The sequence below is a fragment of the Grammomys surdaster genome, unplaced genomic scaffold (genome assembly GCF_004785775.1).
Source record: "Grammomys surdaster isolate TR1022 unplaced genomic scaffold, NIH_TR_1.0 194, whole genome shotgun sequence".
NCBI lineage: Eukaryota > Metazoa > Chordata > Mammalia > Rodentia > Muridae > Grammomys > Grammomys surdaster.
The window spans coordinates 4104306-4125749 of record NW_021604639.1 but is presented as its reverse complement, the minus strand read 5'-3'; the positions used below and the strand labels follow the sequence as shown (position 1 = coordinate 4125749).

The 21444-nt window shown below is 41.7% G+C and overlaps 1 protein-coding gene across 2 annotated transcripts in view; it reads right to left on the bottom strand.

Annotated features, from left to right (window-relative positions):
- Positions 1–21444, bottom strand: part of Mtr (5-methyltetrahydrofolate-homocysteine methyltransferase) — a 71985-nt gene that overhangs the window by 26978 nt on the left and 23563 nt on the right. For both annotated transcript variants that reach the window (XM_028769912.1, XM_028769913.1), the window contains exons 12-20: positions 20076–20155; positions 17697–17809; positions 15662–15802; positions 12653–12838; positions 9001–9180; positions 5904–6020; positions 5162–5302; positions 2372–2461; positions 1193–1345 (exon numbers count right to left, since the gene is read on the bottom strand). In XM_028769912.1, the coding sequence (XP_028625745.1) occupies positions 1193–1345; positions 2372–2461; positions 5162–5302; positions 5904–6020; positions 9001–9180; positions 12653–12838; positions 15662–15802; positions 17697–17809; positions 20076–20155 (1201 nt within the window). The remainder of the gene's footprint in view (positions 1–1192; positions 1346–2371; positions 2462–5161; positions 5303–5903; positions 6021–9000; positions 9181–12652; positions 12839–15661; positions 15803–17696; positions 17810–20075; positions 20156–21444) is intronic.

The following is a 21444-nucleotide window of genomic DNA, read 5'->3' as shown; positions in this document are numbered from 1 at the left end:
AGCAGTATAAAATCATAATGTGATTATAAAATAGTTTTTTCTAGTAAATGACTAAAAAAAAACAGTATGTTCCCTAATATCTTTATAAGAAGTCACATTAGATATTACAGGAAAAGAAAACAATGATTCCCAAGAATTCACATACATCTGTCACTAAGTAACTTGTTATAGATTAACAAAGTGTGAGCAAGCAAGATGGTTTTCTCAGCCGGTTTCTCTTACTGGCAAGCAGCAATCTGCAGTTACAAAGAAATGATTAATTATTTTATTACCAATCATTAAAAGCAATTCTTACAAGAATCTTAAAAGAAAGACAAATTTTAACTTTTATATAAAAACCAGTCATATCTCCTTTAAATCCTAGAATGCATATTTACTCATCGGCATATCTCAGTAAATCTTATCGGGAAGCTGAGGGCAGAAATGGGTACAAGAAACCAATCATCAGCAGTCCAGCCTCAGCGAGACTCACGTCAGCCAGTGCTGCCATTGTTCTTGTTCCCTGGCCATAAAAGGTTCCTAGCTTAACTAATAAGAGTGTGCCTTTCTGAACTTTAAATTGCTCCCTAAGATTTTCTACATCAGAGCCAATAGCAAAAACATCTTAACCTAGCTTCACTCACTATTTTTCCAAATGCTTTCCAAGAGTGGTGGTCACAACTCTTAAGTTCTTCCCTAGGGTGGTGACTGAATCATTACTCTTTTCCAGCAGCAATGCCTGAACAAGATCAAGGACTACTGTTGAGAGTGCCAGAGATAGTACCCAGGAAAGACTGGAAACCCCCTGAGAGTTTTCATACAAGTCTTAGATTAAGAGGAACGTGAGGGCAGCAAGCAGAGCAGAACTCCATAACAGCATGAAGTCCTCAAGGTTGAGCCCCAACTGAGGCACACCCATCATGGCTGTGCTAACTGGTGAGCAGCATTCTATGGGTTCCAAAGCCACTTGTCACCTCCTTGGCAGTATGGAAATACTGAACATGCAGATTGTGGTGCTAAGAATATCTGCAAGCTTTCTAACCTGTGTACCCTGTGAAGATGGATTAGATGGGGATGGTTCCTAAATATCCCAGAGAAGGAGTGACCAGATAATACTCTGCCTATACTGCAACCTCAGAAAAAAAGCCTCAAACACACTATTTACTGAAAAGCAGACAAAGGAAATGTTACAATTTCTCTCTATTTTGCCAACCTGAGGTAGAAACATTTTTCCAGCTCCAAAAAGATCACCAACCACTTTCATGCCATTCATCAGGGGCCCTTCAATTATATTCAGAGGCCGAGGGTATTTTTCCTGGTTTAACCTGGCTTCTTCGGTATCTTCAACAATGTGCTTTTCAATGCCCTTAAAAGAAAAAAAGAAAGAAGAAGTAGGGGAAGGGAACAAACAGTAAACTGTATTAAGGCCAAAAACAAAGACTGAGTCACAGGGATGCTTAAGAACATAAATCCCAGAATCAGCCAGATGGAGTCTGAGTCCTTGTTCTCATCACCAACACAGGCAATTTACTAGGTTTTGGTTTCCTCACTTACAGAATCACAAAAGTACTAACCTCATGCTTTTTGACAATCAATGTGATATAATTTATCTACAGTGCCTAGCTAATAATAGGAAGTAAGTACACAGGAAAAAAAAGAGCTATTAGTGAAGACTAGGAATGTAGCTCAGTGGTAAGGCATGTGCTTAACATGTGAGGGTCTGGGTTCAAGCCTGAGCAACTGGTTATATGCTAGCAAAGGCACAGGTCTATGAAATCGGTGTCTGCTCAAAGAGGTTTGGTAGTGCATGCCTTTAACTCTAGCATTCAAGAGGCATTGGCAAGAGGATCTCTGTAAATTCAAAGCCAGACAGGGATACACAGTACGGTCTTGTCTCAAATAAATAAATAAATAAATCTGTATCTTCTCTCACTATAACATTACTTGGCTAGAATAGGATTCAACATTTTAAAGGTTGTTAAAAGGTAAAGTCGACAAACTGAAAGATACGACTCTCAGAAGAATTAAAAGTTGAATTCTAGAGCCAAAACAGTCTGGAATGTCTCAGACTCACTATAGGGACTAGGGACAGTTCCTGACCTCAGAACTACTAATTGGGCTGGGCAAGTCCTTGCTGTGTATGTAGGCCTATCTTGTACACTGCAGCCACTGAGTTCCAAAGCATCTGCCACACCCATCTATGAAAACACAACACATCTTTAGACACTGTCAAACGAGCTGAGAGCACTGACAAACAGACATCTTCAGGTTAAAAATCTACAGTCAGAAGTCTAGGGCATCTCCCCCTTCAACTACTGTCAGCAATGGCACCAGGGAGCCACAGGGAGGCACAGGGAGCCACCAGGCTTCCAGTACAGACTCTGGTACTCACCTTCACAAGAGCATACTCCAGGCGCTCTTCAATCGAGCCATTCCTCCACTCATCTGACTGGATGACTTTTTTCCCTCCTTTGCCATGAGTCTGAATTAAAGAAGTGGATATAAACAGTATATAGTTAAGTCTCTGCAGTAAATAAAAAAGTCAGTGTCTTATTCTTCAAGTTCCCAGACCCCAGGGTGTTCAGCATGAATCAAGACTGAAGTAAATGGTGAGAGAGAAAAAGAAATCTTTTAAAATTTGAACTTTCAGTAGAGAAAAGAAATGATTGTATTTTTTTTTCTTTCCTTCTTTCCTAAAACTTAACAACTGACATCGAAGTATCTCTAGGACATAGGGTTATGCTCTAACACTCCAGCTCTCAGGAAGGATCAATGTCACCCACACACAACTGATGAGAAGCTGGGAGCCATGAGTAGTAGTGGCACACTCCTATTCCCAGCACTTGGGAACCTGAGGCAGGAGGATTTTGAGTCCCAGGCCAACATATACTACATAATGAAACCTTGTCTCAAACTCAAAAGGAAGAAGACTTGAGTGAAGACAGAATGTTCCTGGACGTGGACACACTGGGTGGCATAAGATCACCCACATCAAGATTTCACCATATCCTAAGGAAGGGAGGAAGAAAACATAAAGAGTACACGTCTGGGGCTGAATGAGTGCAGGATGTGTAACAGTAACATGCAAGCTTGAGGGACTAGAGCCAATTCAGGCACTGACAAAGGGCTTCAGAGAACCTGAGTCTCCAGGGAAGAAACTCAGAAAAGGGATGAAGGCACAATGCAAGTATCCTGACACACAAAGTAGATCACGCTACTTTATGTTTCTCCCTCCACTGGTGGCATCAAGTGCCCAAATAGGAAATCTCAGTGTTGAGCAGCCAGACGGCTCAAAGGACAAGCACTCGCTATGAAGCCTGATGATCTGAGTTCAATCCCTCGGAAGTGTATAAATGTAGAGGGCAAGAAGTGGCTCCAAAGTTTCAGATTACCACACGTGTTGTCTGCAGGCCCAGGAAGGCAGGGTACAGCTCCTACTACTCAGACCCTGGGAGTCAGGTAGAGCAGCTTGGTGAACATTAGCTGAATGATTGAATGACTGACCAAATTGATACTGCTGGAGCAACGTTTATGCAAGGTAAGAAAGGCCAAATCACAGAAATCATTCTGGACTTTAGCCTTCAGACAAGTGTAGAAAGGGAGAAGAGGGTATTCAAAGTTCTGGAGCCAGAGACAAACTCAAATAAACTCAGAAGGGGAATGTGCAGACACCTATAATGAAGGCTGATAACAGGAAGAGAGAAAGATAAACATAAAGCCATTACATAACAATGACTATGAATGACAGGCGGAATTAGAAAGAATGCCAAGGTTATAAAGGAGATGTACATGCATCATCACTTGTATAGCAGTAGCACAGACACTGTGGGTAGGATAGACTTGAGGCCCACTCCTTTAGACGGAACCCATGCCTGACCCAGCCCAGGTGGTCAAGAGCCTGAGACAATAAACCTGCAGAAAACCAAGTACTGTTTTTCTGCTTTACAGACCAGTGTCTCACTCAGCTATCATCAGAGAGGCTTACCCTTATAATCACTGGGAACTAACACTGAGACTCACAACTGAACAATGTACAAAGAATTAGAAACTTTGTAATACCCAGTCCTTAAATAGCTTGTCTTTAAACCCCTCCCTGCAGGAGAGCTATGAGGAAGACTGTAAGAGCCAGAGGGGAAGGCTGACACCAAAGAAACAGTGTCTTGCAGACACAACAGGACTGATAAACAAACGAACTCATACAGACTGTGGCAGCATGCACAGGGCCTGCATAGGGTCAAGGTGGATAAAGTCCCAGCATTGAGAGGGTAAGTGGACACAGCTCCCATCCCAAACCAAGGGGTTATCTCCAATTGACAACTGTTTGCAAAAGAAAAATTGGTTTTCTCCAATGAAATCACACTGGCTATATAAACCACATTTAAGGGCAAGCCCCATGCCCAGCAATAGATGGCCAACACAAAGTAAATTAAATGCTATCTTTGTAGATTTTCTTTTATGTTTGTCTCATATTGCTTTGTTTTTATCTTTTTTTATTGTATATTATGGTTTCCAATTTTGTGTTTCTATGGATTTTGTGTATGTGAGTGTGTATTTCTTGTCCTTTTTCTTTTCTTTTTTTTTTTCTTTAGTAGTAGTAGAAATAGTAGTAGTATCAGCAGCAGCAGCAGCAGCAGTAGTAGTAATATGTTTTCTAAAGAGAGAAAGAAGGCATAGAGTCAGACAGGAGAGAAAATAGAGAAGATCTAAGAAGAGTTGAAAAAGGGGAAACCATGATCAGAATAATATATTGTAGGAAAAAAAATATTTTCAATAAAAAATATATGTGCATATACAAATGTATGTATTAAAAAATGACTAGAAGTTGTAATAAAACCCCATCCTACAATGGTTAACTTCAGGGGGTAAGATTGTTAGTAATTTTGATTTTCTTTTGACTACTATATTCTATGACTTTTGTACAACTTAATGTGAGATATTTCAAATTCAAAAATCAACGTAGAGAACTCTAGGTTCAGAACACTAAAGCATCCTAGAAAAGATCTACTTCTCCCTCCTGGTCTGCAATAGTTTCTTTAGAGCTATAAAAACTATGGTGATGACGATTAGTGATCCAGAGATACAACTCCACATTTGTTCCTATTCTACAGTAAAGGTACAGTAACTGCCAGTGAGTGATATATCCTAAGGCAGGAAATGACACCCTGGACACTTTTTCCTTTACCTGGGCATATCGTAAGAGCTTCTCAGTAGCCTCAGAGTCTTTGTTCCAGATGAGGTCTTCACAGAGCTGAAGAAGGTCCTTATGGATATCATCGTACACAGGGAGATTGCCGGCATTGACTATCCCCATGTCCATACCAAACTAAGGGCAATACAAAGGAAAATGAAGATTTCCACTGATACCCTAAATTAGGGATCAGAGAACAACTTTGTAACATAGTCAGTCACTGTTAGTCACTATTCAGCTCTACTAAAAGTAGCCCTAGACCAGGACAGAGGTGAAGGGGTGAGTGCACTCTGCTCTACTGAAGCTTCATTTAAAGGAGACAGAAGCAGGCCAGTTATCCTGTAGGACTCACTTTGTAAACCCTACTCTAAGTCAAAGCTAGAGCGCCATCATTTTTGTTTCACTTATTTGAAAAATCTTGTGTGTGCGTTTATGATGCATATACATACCACGGAACATGTACAAAAGTCTGAGGACAACTTTGGGTGTTGGTTCTTGCCTTTCATATTGTTTCAGACAGGGTCTCTTTTGTTTACCACTGGACATGACAAGCTAGCTGGTGCTACAATCTTCCAAGGATTCTGTCTCCATCTCACCTGCTATAGTAGGAGCTACTACTATACTTAAGTTTCACATAAGCTCTGAAATTTCAACAAAAGTCCTCAGTTTGGGCAGTGAACATTTTACCCACAGAGCTATCTTCCCAGCACCTAAGTCAAAATTGGTTTTACCATACCTTGATTGCATGATAAAGGAAAACACCATGCATTGCTTCTCGAATGGCTTCCATTCCTCGGAAGGAGAAGGATAAGTTGGAAAGACCTCCACTTATTCTGACTCCTGGTAATGTTTCCTGGCAAGAATGTAAAAGCATGAAAAAAAGTCTCCTAGTTTCCAAAAGCCACCATCAGCCACACCTTGTAAGTGCTGTACAAAGGAAAAGTAAAAAGCAAGAAAGTCAAAAGTAACTAACTCTGAGCGTGTTACTGGACGAAGCCCCGCCTGCCACAGTACTGCACCATGTGCTCCGGCTCCTCTTCTATCACGTAAGCCTTTACATGTCACAGAGGCACTGCAGTACAAACAGCGTTTCCTGCTAGACTTTAAACGCTGCAGGAAAACTACAAAATCCTATTTTACCTCTGACTACCTCTATAAGGACCATGGTAATGCACAGGGGGAAACAAGACAGAAAGCAAAAGATTAGGTGCATACCTCTGTAATGTACATGTGCGTACATAACTGACCCTTTCAAAGCTGGAAGGATTCAATAACTTAAATGAACAAGTTCTCTATTTCATCACAAACTTGACAAAATATAGAACAAAGGCAGCTGAGGTGCCTGTGACAATACCAAGCATTAGCCATGACAACAGCAGTAACTCTTACTACAGGTCCAGGCCTAAGTGTCCAGGGAGACAGCTTGCCACTATCTAGCCATTCTCCTCCTAGACACACACTTCAGAGAAACTCAGGCATATGTGCCTAACTCAGGCATACGTATTACTTGTTAGGTTGATGCAAAAGTAATGATAAGTTTGCAATGTTGAATTTGCTCCTTAATGTTGAAATACATTCTAGACGAATTTGGCTACATTATATACTATATCAATGTGCAGTCCTGCTTTATGGGTTTCTGCTAATGATTTATTGCTTCTTGTGAAGTTTTACCTTATCCACCATATTCACCTCATCACTCAACAACATACTGCCATTTTTCAAGAATCTTTTTGTTTGTTTGTTTGTTTGTTTGTTTTATCGAGACAGGGTTTCTCTGTGTACCCTGGCTGTCCTGGAACTCACTCTGTAGACCAGGCTGACCTCGGAACCCAGAAATCCGCCTGCCTTTGCCTCCCGAGTGCTGGGATTAAAGGCGTGCGCCACCACCGCCCGGCTCAAGAATCTTGATAACGTTTTGCATGGATAAAATATCCACAATTATCAGGGCAGAGAAAATTCTTTCCAAGAGTTACTGAATTCTAAAGCACTGACATGTAATACTGTTTATTACATGTATTCATTTGGAGGAATACACAGACAAGCCAGAATGTGTTAAGAGATCAGAACACAACTTGCAGAAATCAGTTCTCAGCTTCCCTAATAGGGGAGCTAGGAATCAAACTCACATAATCACACTTAACTAACACCAAGCACATTTAGCTGCTGGACCATCTGGCCAGCCTGCAAAACACATTTTTTTTATGCTAAGAATAAAAAATTATTTCTCATTGATAAAACCAAGTTGATTATAATGGTTCTTATTCTGATTAATGAAGATATGTTTGGTCCTAGATAGAGCTCTGTTACACAGAGAAACCCTGTCTCAAAACACAACCAAACAAAAAATTTCACTATCAGTAACTGCAATTAATTTTGCACCAACCTAATACAAGAACACTCACAACACCACTGTTCAACACACCAGTTATCTATCAACAGTAGAATGGCTAGTTGTGATTCAGGAAAACAGTAGGATATTAAATACTAATAAAAATGAACAAATGTAGCTATAGCAACAACACAGATGAAACTTAAAATGAGGCTGATGTGGGCCTCATTTAAGTTTAAACCATCCTAGGCTATACAGTGAGACCCTCTGTCAAAAGGAAAAAAAAAAGAGGTTAAATAACATTTTATGATTTGAATAACATTAAGCTCAAAGAGGCCAATTCATGCTATGAGGACACACAGCTGATTCTTGAGATTCCTTAGTAGACTAGATTAGAACCCTGAAGGCCTGCTCCTAATAGCAGCTGGCAGTTCTGGTCATATTTTCATCACCTCATCAACATACAACCTTGTTTTGTGTGTCTGTTAAAGGCATCCTATGAGGTGGAAATGGTAGAGTGGTTAAGAGTGCACACTGCTCTGTAAAGAGACAAGAGCACCCACATTGGGTAGCTCACAATAACCTCTAACTCCAATTCCAGGGAATCCAGCACTCTTTGGCTTCCTTTGGCATTTGAACACACATGTAATACACATAAACTCAACCAGGCACATATACACATGCATAAATACAAGTAAATACATCTTTAAAGACTCCTTATTTGATGTCCACATCTTAAATACTAACACTGAATTCATGGTCAGCAGCCCTGTGACTTAGGTCTGACTAGGCACATCACAGTTGTCCTGTACTTGCGAATATAGAAAGCACTACCATCAGGGCTGAATGGCATTTTCAAAAAGGGAAATCACAAACAAAAAGCAGAACAATATAAAAGGGCACCAAACAGAACTAACAAGACACCTGCTTATAGAGTAAGAGCTGACGGGTCTCCAAGGTCATCCTCATCTGACACCTGAGGCAAGTCTGCACAAGGGCATGTCCATAGTGAACTACAAAAGCAGCATGGGTACTGACTGAGGTAAAAGTTAAAATTTAGAACATACACTGGCCAGCACAAAAAACAATGGATAATAAGTAATAAAATTATTACCAAAATTAATAACAAAGTCTCAGAAACAGATATCAGAATGAGTTACATCATGAAACTGAGAATAAGGCACACCCAGAAAAGGAGAGCTATATGAGACAGAGGCCTCATGGCATTTCAGAAAAGTGAAGCTACTACACAGTTCATGACTACTTATCGCCTATATAGACTATACGTTTTATATATTCTCCTGTGTGTTACACAACACAATTAAAATAGCATTATATAAAAGATATAGTCCCTACATTTTAGAAAACAATTTGCTAAGGACAGGAACGTTACTATTCTCAGCAAATCAGTATGTGTTAGTTGTAACCAAGAATGAAAAATGAATACCAAAGATGATAAATTTGAACTGTTTCTTTGGTAAAGACAACAAATATCCAGACTTACCTTAATGACTCTTGTTGCATGAATAAAATTGATAGCATACAAGTTATGTTCTTCCATTCCAGTACCAATGGTAAGGATGTTGGGGTCAAAGATGATGTCATTTGGATTGAAGCCCACTTTTTCCACAAGTAGATGGTAGGCTCTGGTGCACACATTGACTTTAACATCTGTTTCTGTTGCCTGAGAAATAAGCAGAAATGTAATTTACAAACGCAAAGTGTTATCTATGAAAATGGCATATGTCACTCATCAAAACCACTCAAATCTCAATGACTGAATTTATTCTAGAAGCAAAAATCAAACTTCTAAGTGCTCATGAACTTATCAAAGAATAGAATCAGTTAAAGACTTTACATTTTCAATATAATAATTTTATTCCTTATGTAAAAATTTTTCATTCACGTGATATATTAACAAAGTGGCTTTCTAAGGAGAGATGTGATTTAAAACCCAAATAAGTAGCTGAATATCAGACATGTAATTCTAGTACATGAGACAGTGAGGTAGAACTATGGCAGGTAGGTAACCAGAGTTATATACATGAGTGTCAGGCTGCTGTGGGCTACACTGCAGCTACACTGCAGGCTACACTGCAGGCTACACTGTGGGCTACACTGGGAAAGAGTCTTCTAAGTGTTCCACCTCTCCTGACATGCCTGCAATGTGCCGATCACTCACACAAACATCGCTGTTGCTTTCTCGGGTCTTCCTGAAAGGCAGACTCAAGGACATGCATTTATTCCCCACACCCACATGCTTGTTACCATGTGACTCAAGCTGCAACTACAAATTAGTGCTGGGCTCAGCACCCTGGAAAGCAGAGAGACAAGTGAATTTCTTGAGTTCAAGGTCAGCCTGGACTACATAATGAGAACCTGTTTCAAAACCAAACCAAAGCTAGAAAGATGGCTCAACAGTCAAGAGTACCGACTGCTCTTCCAAGGCCCAAGTTTGTTTCCCGTTACCCACAAGGATGCTCAGCACTTAAATTCCAGAAGACTGGACTCTTTCTTCTGGTCTATAGATACTGCTTGCCAATCATGTACATACGTACATGCAGGCAACATTCATACATATAAAATATAAAATAAATAAAACCTTAAAAACAAACAAAACCCTACAAACTATCGTCATCCTCCCACAAGAGGAACCCTAAAAAAGCAAACCACAGATTCCGGCAAGGCTCACCCTCCCTGCTTCTCGGCCTGCCGTACTTAAGACAGGGCCTCTACCACCACCACCACCGCTCCACCATTTGCCTTCACTCCTCTATAATGTGCCTAAAATCTGCCATGTTACTGCAATCTTTCGATCTTTTGCCGCCCTACCCAGAACATGCAAGGCCTAACTGCATTTCAGAGCTAACAAGTATGTCGTCAACTGTCCCTTCAGAATCGGCTTAACCATTTCCTCCAAATCAGCACACCTCCACCCTTCCCACCTTCTCCTTTACTTGGGGCATCTCTTTCCAGATCCTTTAGTTGGCAACTTAATATTCTTGGTTATTTTATTATCTATTATTATTCCCACTAGCTAGAATGTCAGTCTTAACGTCTACCCAGAGCCCAGAGCAGGGCCTGTTAGATTATGTGCTCAATACCATGTTAAAGGGATGAGTGAGTGAGTGAGTGAGTGAGTAAGTGCTACTTTTACTCTATTTCTCAACTTTGTCAAGGAAGGTGTCTTCAGATCAAACCCCTAAACAGCATACCCATCAAGCCACATTCTGAATTTCTGAGTACTATTAACCCAGTGTGCTCTGGGGATGGGCAGAAGAAAAAACGGTAGTCCTTTCTTACTCCCATTTTCATATTTCATGGTACTAGTTACCCACTGTCACCTGCAGTCCAAAAATGGTAAATGGAAGACCCTGAAAGTAATAGTTAAGTTTTCAATTTCATACCACTCTGAGAACTGTGAAGAAACATCTTGAACTGTCCTGCTCCATCCCACCTGGGATAGAAGTCATTTTTGTGTAACATTCACATATACATGGTCACACAATCCTTTTTTCATTTATTTATTTTGAGACGGGGTCTCATTTTGTAGTCCTGGATGACCTGAAACATCTTGTGCTATCCTAGAACTCTCAGAGATCCACCTGCCTGTGCCCCTAAAGTGCTGGGGAAAAGGGACTGCCACACATGGTGCATAGCCCTTATTTTACTCAGTGGCTCCTGAGCACAGAATTGGTGATGCTGAGAAGCGGAATACTCCAGCAAAAGCTGTAAAGCTCCCTCTGCAAGTAAAAAGGTCAGAAGTCCAGTATGGAATTCTGTGAAAAACTGACATTACAGAATAGTGTTAATTTCTTCCTGTTCTTAAGTTACAAGCATTGTGTGCATATGTAGAGAAAAGTACAGTATGGACAGGACAGGTAAGGGTACATTAGTGTGCTTACTATCATTCCGTAAGAATGCATAATAATCATGAGGGTCCATTCTCAATGTGGAAAAAGATGTTCTTAAAATATGTACTTCAGTCTTTAGGAGCCTGCATGGTGGGAGGGTCCCACTGTTAGGATGAGAACACTAAGTCTACTGAAGAACTGTTTCCAACCAGACACTTCTTCAAGTTAAGGGAGCTAGCTTCAGTAACCTCATTTGATTGGCAAATAAAGAAGGTACAATCTGGTAATTTTTATCTGAGCCAACTGGGCACAGAGTATGCAATGTATAGAGTGGGATATTGTTCTATACCAAAGAAACTGTGGACATGCTCCTAGGATAGGAATTTACTTCCAGGACTAGAACAGCTACACTACGGCCCCTCTATAACCTAGGTAGGCACTTGTCATATTGTTCTCATGGTATCTTCTACCCAAGAACAGTATCTAGATTCTGGCCACCATGTAAAAAAACTGGACCTCAGAGTGAGGTCATTTATAGAAGCCTCTGTAGGGAGCAGGTCCTGTGCTTCATTTTCGGCCCTGTGAAACACACATGCTGGTAAGCCTGTTACCCTTAGGGATTCCACAGACCCATATGAGGCTCAGCAGAATGAGATGAAGGACTCCTCAACCAGGCAGGGTTCTCAGCTCTGAGGGACTTTTGCTTGTTTGTTTCATAGTAATGGTACCTGAGACTAGCTAAATCACACTCTTGAGACTGGCTCCAGCAATTCAGGAGCCCTTGGTAATGGTAATGGTAATGGTACCGTCCAGCCAACACTGAGAAGAACTTTTTGGGAATGATTAAGAGGTGTGGCATTGTTGAGGAAGCTGTGTTCCTGGGTGAGGGCTTTCCCAGTTTGTGTGCTCTCTCACCCAGCCCTTCCCTCCCTTGTAGTTGTGGATCAGAAATAAGCTCTCAGCTACTGTTCAGAACCATGTCTGCCTGCCTGCCTGCCTGGTACCATACTCTAGGCATTCATTAGTTGGTTTTTCTTCCAAATGTATAACCAGCTGTCTGTCCCAGTAACTTAGTGAATAATTCAACCATTCCCTATTGGGAAAAAAAAAAGGAGGTTCCATATTGATGTAAAGAATCAAATTTTCAGAAATACATTATGTGTGTGTGTATAGATTTATTACAAAGATAAATATACGTACATATTTGTGTGAATACTCATATAGCTATTTCAGACCTGTTTCTTTTCTCACTACTTTCTCACCTGGTGACACAACAGTGCCAGCCCAACAGAAACCACTTACCTGTCCTTCCTCATCAAAAGCCATAACCACCACAGCAGCTCCAAATTTCTTAATCTTCCTGGCCTTCTCCAGGAAGTCCTCCTCCCCCTCCTTCAGACTGATGCTGTTCACTATGCACTTCCCTTGGCAGCACTTCAACCCAGCTTCAATCACAGCAAAATTGGAAGAGTCAATGCACAGGGGCACCTGAGGCAGAAGGACAGGAAGATCATGGGTCACAAGCCACCACGAGACCCCTTTGAGGGGTTCCAAAAATGCTCTATTTCTTCTCTAGAGAACAATAAACAAATTTAATATGTTAGAAGTAGGATTTTAAGCTTAAAGTTCCAATAATTAGAGTAAGATCAGCTCACAGGAGACTACGTGCATGGACAGACAGGGAATCCAAGAGACTTATGCCTAGTTCACACTTCCAAGTACTCCACATTAAGGCAAACACTTTCTCTAGTTTCAAGCATTCTACCCTGACTCATTTTAAGGTTCAATCTCCTGCCCTTTGGGAAGGATTTTCTGGCCAAGTTATTCAAAGTAACTCTTCTCTTTATAAAAACAAATTCCTGAGCAGAAAAAAAAAAATTATTAGAAAGGAAAATGAGATCTAATCTTCTTCTCTCCAAAACAGTAATTGCTAAAAACTAGAACAAACAACTAAGAACAGTGAGAGACCACAGTCTAATCCAGCCTCTGCTCCAAGACAGGTGAAAGGAGTGACTCCCTGCTCCAAAGAAGTAAGCCAGCAGGATAGCTGACTCAGGATTGTTATGCAGGGCAGTCAGTCAGTTCCTGACTCCCTCCTTTCTAAGGCACACAGGTCCTTAGCTTCACCACACTCACCAAGATAATGATTAAACAAGTAATAAGAGGGCAGGAAAGGCTAGAATACAGCACAGCAAAAAGAACAAGGAGGCAAGGGGTGGGTCTGTCTCAGCAACAGAGTGCCTGACACCTGTGAGGCCCTGGTCTTGTTTCCCAATACCATAAACACGAAGTATTAAATTGTCTTAAAAGGGGAGTGGGGTGTGGTTAGGGAAGTAGCACGACTGGTGGAGTTCTTGCAGAGGTCCTCAGTTCATAAACTGGTGGCACAAACCTATAGTCCTAGCAATAGAAGATGGAGGTGGGAGAATATGAGGTTCAAGGCTATCCTATAGTCCTAGCAATAGAAGATGGAGGTGGGAGAATATGAGGTTCAAGGCTATCCTCACCTACATACTGATTTCCAGGCCAGAATATAAGACACAATTAAAAACAAAACAAAACAAACAAACAAAAAAAAACCAACCTCAATTTTTCTTTTCCTTAGGACACTAGCAATAAAGAGCTTTACTGGAAAACGGTCAAATGCAATGGCAGTAATTACCAGGCCAGTGTCTGGAAGAGCTTGCAAATAGTCTGGGGTTTTAAGCCTACTGCTGAAGATGTACTACTCATACTTTGGGTTTTTAGAGGCAGGGTCTTACGGTCTTACTGTGTAACACACGCTGGTCTCCAACTGTGATCTTCCTTAGCAGCACATTTTTATATTCTATCCTAATGGCTGAAATTTGGCCCCCAGCAAATTTAATAGTAGATAAAAACCAGAAAAGAAAGGTCAGTGGTTGCAGCAATCAGAGCACTAACGAGCTCTTGCAGGGCATAAGGTCCTCTCCATGGTTAACAAGAGACCCACCATTGCAATCCATGAATTGAGTGCTGTGGGTCTGATCATCTCACTTTAGAGATGAGGAAGGGAGCCAGCACTGAAAGCTCATCAGTGTGCTTGGCTCTAAAGAGAAGCAGGCTTCTCTTAAGCTCTTGCTAGGCCTAATTTTTTTTTTTTTAAATGACACCTAAACCTAAAGATATGAAACTCTGGAAACAGTTTCTTTAAAACAAAAAGCAAACAAAAACCCTTAAAAGTCCCTCAGGGTGCATGCAGCAGAAACTCAAAGTCAACCTTGGCTACATAATGAGTTTGAAGGCAGCCATGGGTACCCATGGGACACCCATCTTAAAAACCAAAACCAAAACCAAACCAACATACACACACACACACACACACACACACACACACACACACACACACACACACAGACCATGGTGAGCTAGTAGTAGGCATTACAAATCAAGTCTCATAACCTGAGTTGAGAACCAGAACATATAGAACTTCATTTAATGACTCAAAAATGAAATGAGGATTAGTTTGAACCCTCTAAAACATTCTAAAAGACAGATACAGAAAGACTTTCACCTTTTTTTAACATTTATTTTTTTATGGGAGAGGCAGAGAGGAAGAGGCAGATATTTGTGAGTTCAAGTTCAGTCAGGGCTACACAGTAAGGTCCTGTCTCAAAACAAACAAACAAACTTTTGTGCATAACTGTGCATGTCTGTGTCTGTCTGGGAGTCTATATACACAAATGAAGGTGCCTGAAGGGGGCAGAGAAGTTGGATCCCCTTGGAGCGGGTGTTAATAGGCAATTGTGAGCTTGCAGAAGTAAGCACAGGGAACTAAACTCAGGTCCTCCAAAGGAACAGCACATGCTGTTAACAACTGAGCTATCTCTCCAACCCCTAACTTTCAGCTTTTAAAGAACAAGTATAAACAAAGACATTAAACCTTGACTGGACCATTATATGTTACTGTCTTAGTCTGATATGCTTAACAAGGTCTCTTCTTGCAGTAGGGAAGCCCTAACTGAGCTCCATTTTCCATGGTGGGAATAGAATCAGTGTGGCAGCAATAGCTAAGTGCATCCCTCTGCAGCTCTCAAAGACTACAGACAACGGACAAAACTCAGTCTCTTGAAGACGACTTCTCCCGGATGCCTGTCAACAGCCAAGCTGAAGCCCTAACACTCTCCAAAATCTGTTCCAGGTGGACAGATTGCTTAGTTAAGAAAGCTCACATGATAAATAACAGCACTGTATAGGAAAAGAGGACCAGTTCCTGAGTGGATGGACAGACAAGGCGAAATGAACGCCAGCAAGCCAGGTAAACACTCTTAATGACTGTAGTCCTTGTACAACCTTGGCAATGTCAGGCTCAGAAGCAATGAAGTTGCAGAACTTGGTCATTGCACTGGGACCATCCAGCATGCCATCATCCATGTTGATATCCAGCACCTGAGCTCCCATTTCCACCTGCACTTTGGCAATGCTCAGGGCTTCCTGGAGGAGGAATGGGAGAAGCATGGTTAGGAGATGTCTAGGCCGAGTAATTCCTCCCATCCTCAGAGGTCCTTTGTTACTGAAACAGACACACTGGCTCCGAGTGGGCCTGTCCCTTTCTGCCCAACACCCAACATTGACTAGTAACCCTTTCCACATACATCATCTCACTGCTTGGAGGCCACCAAGGCAGCTTCCATCCATGAGGCAACTAACACCTGCACTAAAAGACAGCTCTAAGGGATGCCAAGAAACAGCAATTAGCAATTCTAACTAATCCTAACACTTGGGAGGCAGAGGCAGGCAGATAGAGTTCAAGGCCAGCCTGATCTACATAGTGAGTTCCACCAGGACAGCCAGAAGTACTTAAAACCCTGTGTTTGGCAGAGGTGGGAAGGAGTGCAAAATCCATAGATGGTTCAAAGACTAAGGGCATTTTATGCACAACCATGAGGATCTGAGGTTGTATCTCAGGACACATGTAACAAGCCAGGCTTCCCACAGAATGCCTCTAACTCCAGCTCTAAGAATGCCCTTTTTCTCTGCATGCACACACATGTGCATAAATTCACAATAAACACACAAAATAAGTATTTTTTTTAAAAAAACAAAATCTAGTCAAATCTTGAAATTTAAAAAACATCATTAAAACTCAAAAGACAGAGAGATGATTCTGGTAAAGGTATCTGATGCCAAACCTGACTACCTGAGTTTGATCCCCAAAGCATAAATGTGGAAAAAGAGAATCAACACTTGCAAGTTGTCCTTTGACTTCCACATGCAAGTAGTGGCTTCCATATGAATGTTCAAATACAAATACATACACACACAGTAAGTTAATTAAAAGAAAAATCTTGAGACAGGGTCTCACTATGTAGACCAGGCTAGCCTGAACTCAGAGAAATCTACCTGCCTATGCCTTTCAAGTGTTGGGATTAAAGGCATGTATCACTATGCCCCAGATTAAAAAAAAAAAAGTCACAGTAAAACAAAACAAACAAAAAACAACCTAAAACCTTGACCATTTTCCTCCTTTTTTTTTTTTTTTTGGTTTTTCAAGACAGGGTTTCTCTGTGTAGCACTGGCTGTCCTGGAACTCTGTAGACCAGGCTGGCCTCGAACTCAGAAATCCGCCTGCCTCTGCCTCCCAAGTGCTGGGATTAAAGGCGTGCGCCACCACCACCCGGCTTTTCCTCCATTTTTAATTTCATATTTGTAGAAAAGTAAAGTCTACCCAGATGTCTTGGGCACACACTGTGAGGATTAAATTTGACTCATCTTCAGTATTACAAAGCTTAAAAATTCAGAATTCTCATGGAAAGGGCCTGTTCATTTTCTTTTGACCTACAGCTAATAGGATCATCAATACCTTCATCAGTAAGCATCTGATGTGGTCAGATGAGTAAAAATTCTCCTTGGGAGGAGCAGGGACGACTCAGCAGTTAAAAATACTTCTTGTAGAAGACCCAGGTTCAGTCCCTCAGAACAACATGGCACTTCAAAACCATCTGTAACTCCATCTCCTGGGGATCCAATGTCCTCTTCTGGTCTCGTGGGCACCAGGCACATTCATGGTGCACATACATTCACATAAGCAAAATGCTTATATACATAATTTTTAAAAAGCCAAGGCGCTTACAGTTTCAGAGAGACCAAAATGGGAAGTATTCCCGAATATCCAAACTTCCTTAACAATGAAAGACTAGAAGCTGGATCCCTCCGAGTCATCCCCCTGCATGACCCAAAGGTAATGCTTTTTGGGCAGTACCAAGAGCAGCAGCCTCACGTCCTTCTAGCAGCCCTGCAGTAGCACCAGCCAGAACACAACACTTTGCTGACACACAGTCTACCTAGAGGCGTGGCAATGCCCTGGGGACCTCATGGGGATGCTCACTTCATAGTTTCCTGCCATGATGAGTTTAGCAAACTTCCTGGATCCTGCCACATTACATCGCTCTCCAATGTTAACAAAGTTGGTGTATGGTCCAATCCTGAAGGGTTCTAGACCTTAAAAGGAAACACATTTTGAAAGATTCTTGAAAATGCACATAGATGACATGAAACAAAATATTTTCAGCAAAAAATGTCCACCTGAACAGATGGGACAGTAGATCTAATAGGGAAACAGGATCACAATATTTCCTTTTCTGGACACTAAAAGGGCTACTTGTTACAACTGTGCTTACAACCAGATCTCCAAGGGAAAAAACACTTTCAGAGCTCTGTGCTAAAGTACCCATAGTGGGCTAGTGAACCATACAACCTCTGAAAACGAAGAAAAAGTCGTCATCGCCCTTATATAACTAAGGGCCTAGGACAAAAGCCACGAAGAAACTGCCAATCAGCCGGGCAGTGGTGGCGCATGCCTTTAATCCCAGCACTTGGGAGGCAGAGGCAGGCGGATTTCTGAGTTCGAGGCCAGCCTGGTCTACAGAGGGAGTTCCAGGACAGCCAGGGCTACACAGAGAAACCCTGTCTCGAAAAACCAAAAAAAAAAAAAGAAACTGCCAATCAAAAGAGGTCAAGCTTGAGCAGGTCTAGTCATGCTGTCCCAACTGCTGTGAGTTCATATGTGCAACTACTCTGTGATGTCTAGAAACCCTGCCTGATGCTACCCACAACCTCTGAAAGCTATGGGTTTTCTGTCCCACTCTCCTCTGAAAATCCCTAAGCCTTGGGAAGGAGGGGGCTGTCATGTCTCATTTGTGGCTAGATGGGGGTGAGGGGGACACAAAAATCCTACCATGAGCTGAGAAGCTATTGGCATCTGACAGCTGCTGGGATACAGGGAAACAGAGAGGTATAGGAGAGGGAAATACAGTGTGTTACTTTTCTTTTCAAAACTAGTTGGGTGACACCAACTGAACTTGGGAGCTTGTAGAAATTTGAGGCCAGCATATATTACTCTGCAAAATTCTACCTCAAAAAAAAAAATCTTTTTTCCTTTCTTGCGCTATTGATGCTCTGTCAGAAATCAGCTAACAGTTGAATGGACCAAATCTCTTCACCCCATCAACAGTGTATGTGGAAGTTTACTTAATCTCTTTCACTGAGAGACCATGAACCTGAAACTGGATGAGGGAGGACCTGGATGGAGATCCAGGAGTCACTGTGGCAGTCACTGTGGGGAAGCCACTGGGCTTCTGGCATATTATTACTTTATTTGCTAAGGAGTAAAAGCATCTTCCTTGGCACAGGCTAATTCATAGATAAGTACCAGATAATACAAGCAGATGCATTACACTCAGATAAAAAAAGCAACATAAAGACCATGAAGTGTCACAGAAAAGGTTCTCATACTGCCTTTATTTTAAAAGTTTTTTAAGAAATAGTCTCCCTGAATAGCCATGGGCAATCTCTGGAGACATATGGCCTTATATGTATAGGATCACTTATATGGTTCTACAAACCTGAGACAACTGCTCACACAACTTTTCAGCTTACAATTCGGCCAAGTGTCTCTGCCTTAATTATCATAAAAATGAAGCACAAAATTAGCATCATCTATCAGAGCTAAAAAAAGAAAATGGCCTTGAGTCCTTTGCCAAAGCATTATATAAAGAAACCAGTATGAGCAAGAGGAAGATTATGAATATGGACTGGGTAATTATACAGATATTCCAGGCCATTTGTTCACAGATTCAGGAAGCAATCACTTTCTACAATTTCAGCTGCTGCCTTTTCTCAGTGCTAATGAGCCTTGTGCACCTGACCGTTCATAGAATCTTAACGTTTGTCTACCAGGCAAACAGAGATGACCACCACTAAATGCTGAGGGTACTTGTGTGATCTGAGGGCATCCTCCAAAGTGCTTCTGATCCAGCAGGAGCGACATGTCAAATAAAGAAGCAGAACTTTCCTTGTTTACCATTTCTACTAAGGTTAATAAAAGTATCCTTCAGCTTGGACATAGTGGTACATATCTGTAATCTTAGCATTCAAGACCCCTGGCTATACAGTGAGAGTGTCTTAATATACCACCATTTCAGGAAAAAAATAAAAACAGCCAGGGCATGGTGATACACGCCTTTAATCTCAACACTAAGGAGGCAGAGGCAGGTGGACCTCTGGGAGTTTGAGGCCATTTTTACCCGGAAATTAATTTTTCCACCCCATACTTAGAAAAAACAAAAAGAGTTCTTTAGTAAAATTTACCTAAGTGTCAAGAAAACTAAGCACTCTTTGACCTAATAAGCTTCCTAGCATAAACATCACTATCCACTTAGAAGAAGCACATTAAATACATCTGAACAACTATATCCTCATGACTTACCAGATAGTAACATATGTCCTTCAAAAACACTAGCAGGGGGAACTCTTGGCTTACAATTTTTCACAGCTTCTGCAATTTCCCTAAATTAAAAGAGAAAGCGCTATATTCATTAATTCAGAGTAGCATAAATTTAATCAAGCTAATTTCCAGCTATAAAATCAACTCTGCATCACTATGTCCATGCACACAATGATCTGCCTACTTAAATGTCCAGGAGCAGTTACATCCACCAGCTTTCTCGGCAATAGAAAGCTCATCATTGCTGACTGTGCTGCCTGTGCCATCAGAAGCATGAGCCTGGAGCGCTAAGAGGTCTGCACAAATACCAACTGCAAACCTCTTCTTCTCCCTTCCTCCAGCCCACAGATAGTCTTTACAAATCCACACACAGAACATGTTGTTGCTACCTAACCGACAGTTCAACAACTTCAAAAAGAAGTCTGTAGCTCTGAGAAATAACAGAAGGGGTTAGGGGGAGAACAGGGGCCTATGTACTTGTTTTAGCTACAGCAGGCACACAGAAGGAAAGGTACAGATAAATACAATTGCTCCTCTCTTCAAAATCTGTTTCAGTTATTCACAGTCTCTTCAACATTGTCAACTTTAATGAATCCTGTGTTTGATAAGCCATAAAAAAATCTAGCTTCTATTTATTAGGAACTGTAGCTACTGCTCACGCTACTGTCCCCAAATTAGTATGTGGATGAGTAAGTAAACGCAGGAGTTAAATAGACAGGTATAGATATTAACATACAAATACACAAACTACAACGTCTCACTTTAAAGAGGAAGTGATCTAAAAAACAAAGTGTTAATCTGTGATCCAAAGATAAGATACTTCAACTGTAACATAAGAGATGTAACCTAGAGATGTTATAGGTGTGGCTCCATCTCTCCCTTGTCCACGAACGCCCTTTTCCTCCCTCACCGCTCACCAACTGTAGTAGGCAGACCTGGTTCTTTGGGGGGGGGGGGTGTTCATGATAGCAGGACAGCTGTCCCTGTCCCTCACCTGCTGCACTACCTCACCTGGGCAGCACCACAGAGCTGGCCCTGGATATGAGGGTTGCAGGGGAGCCAGCCCTGAGGGCATGAGCACAGGAGAGCTGGCCCTGTCTCCTGTTTGCTAGGAGATGGCATGGACTAGTGAGAGATGCCCTCCTCCCCCTCCCTCATCCCTTGCCATCTACGGCAGGCGGGAGAGCTGGCCCCTGTTCATGAAAGTGGGAGAACTGGCCATGTCCCTCACTGGCTGCAACACTCAGGAGAGCGAGCCCTGCACTTCACCTGGGCAGAAGGTAGAGCTGACCCAGGTTGCAGGGGGTGGAGGGTAGGATTGCTTGTAGGGGTCCCCGAGGGCATAAGGCCT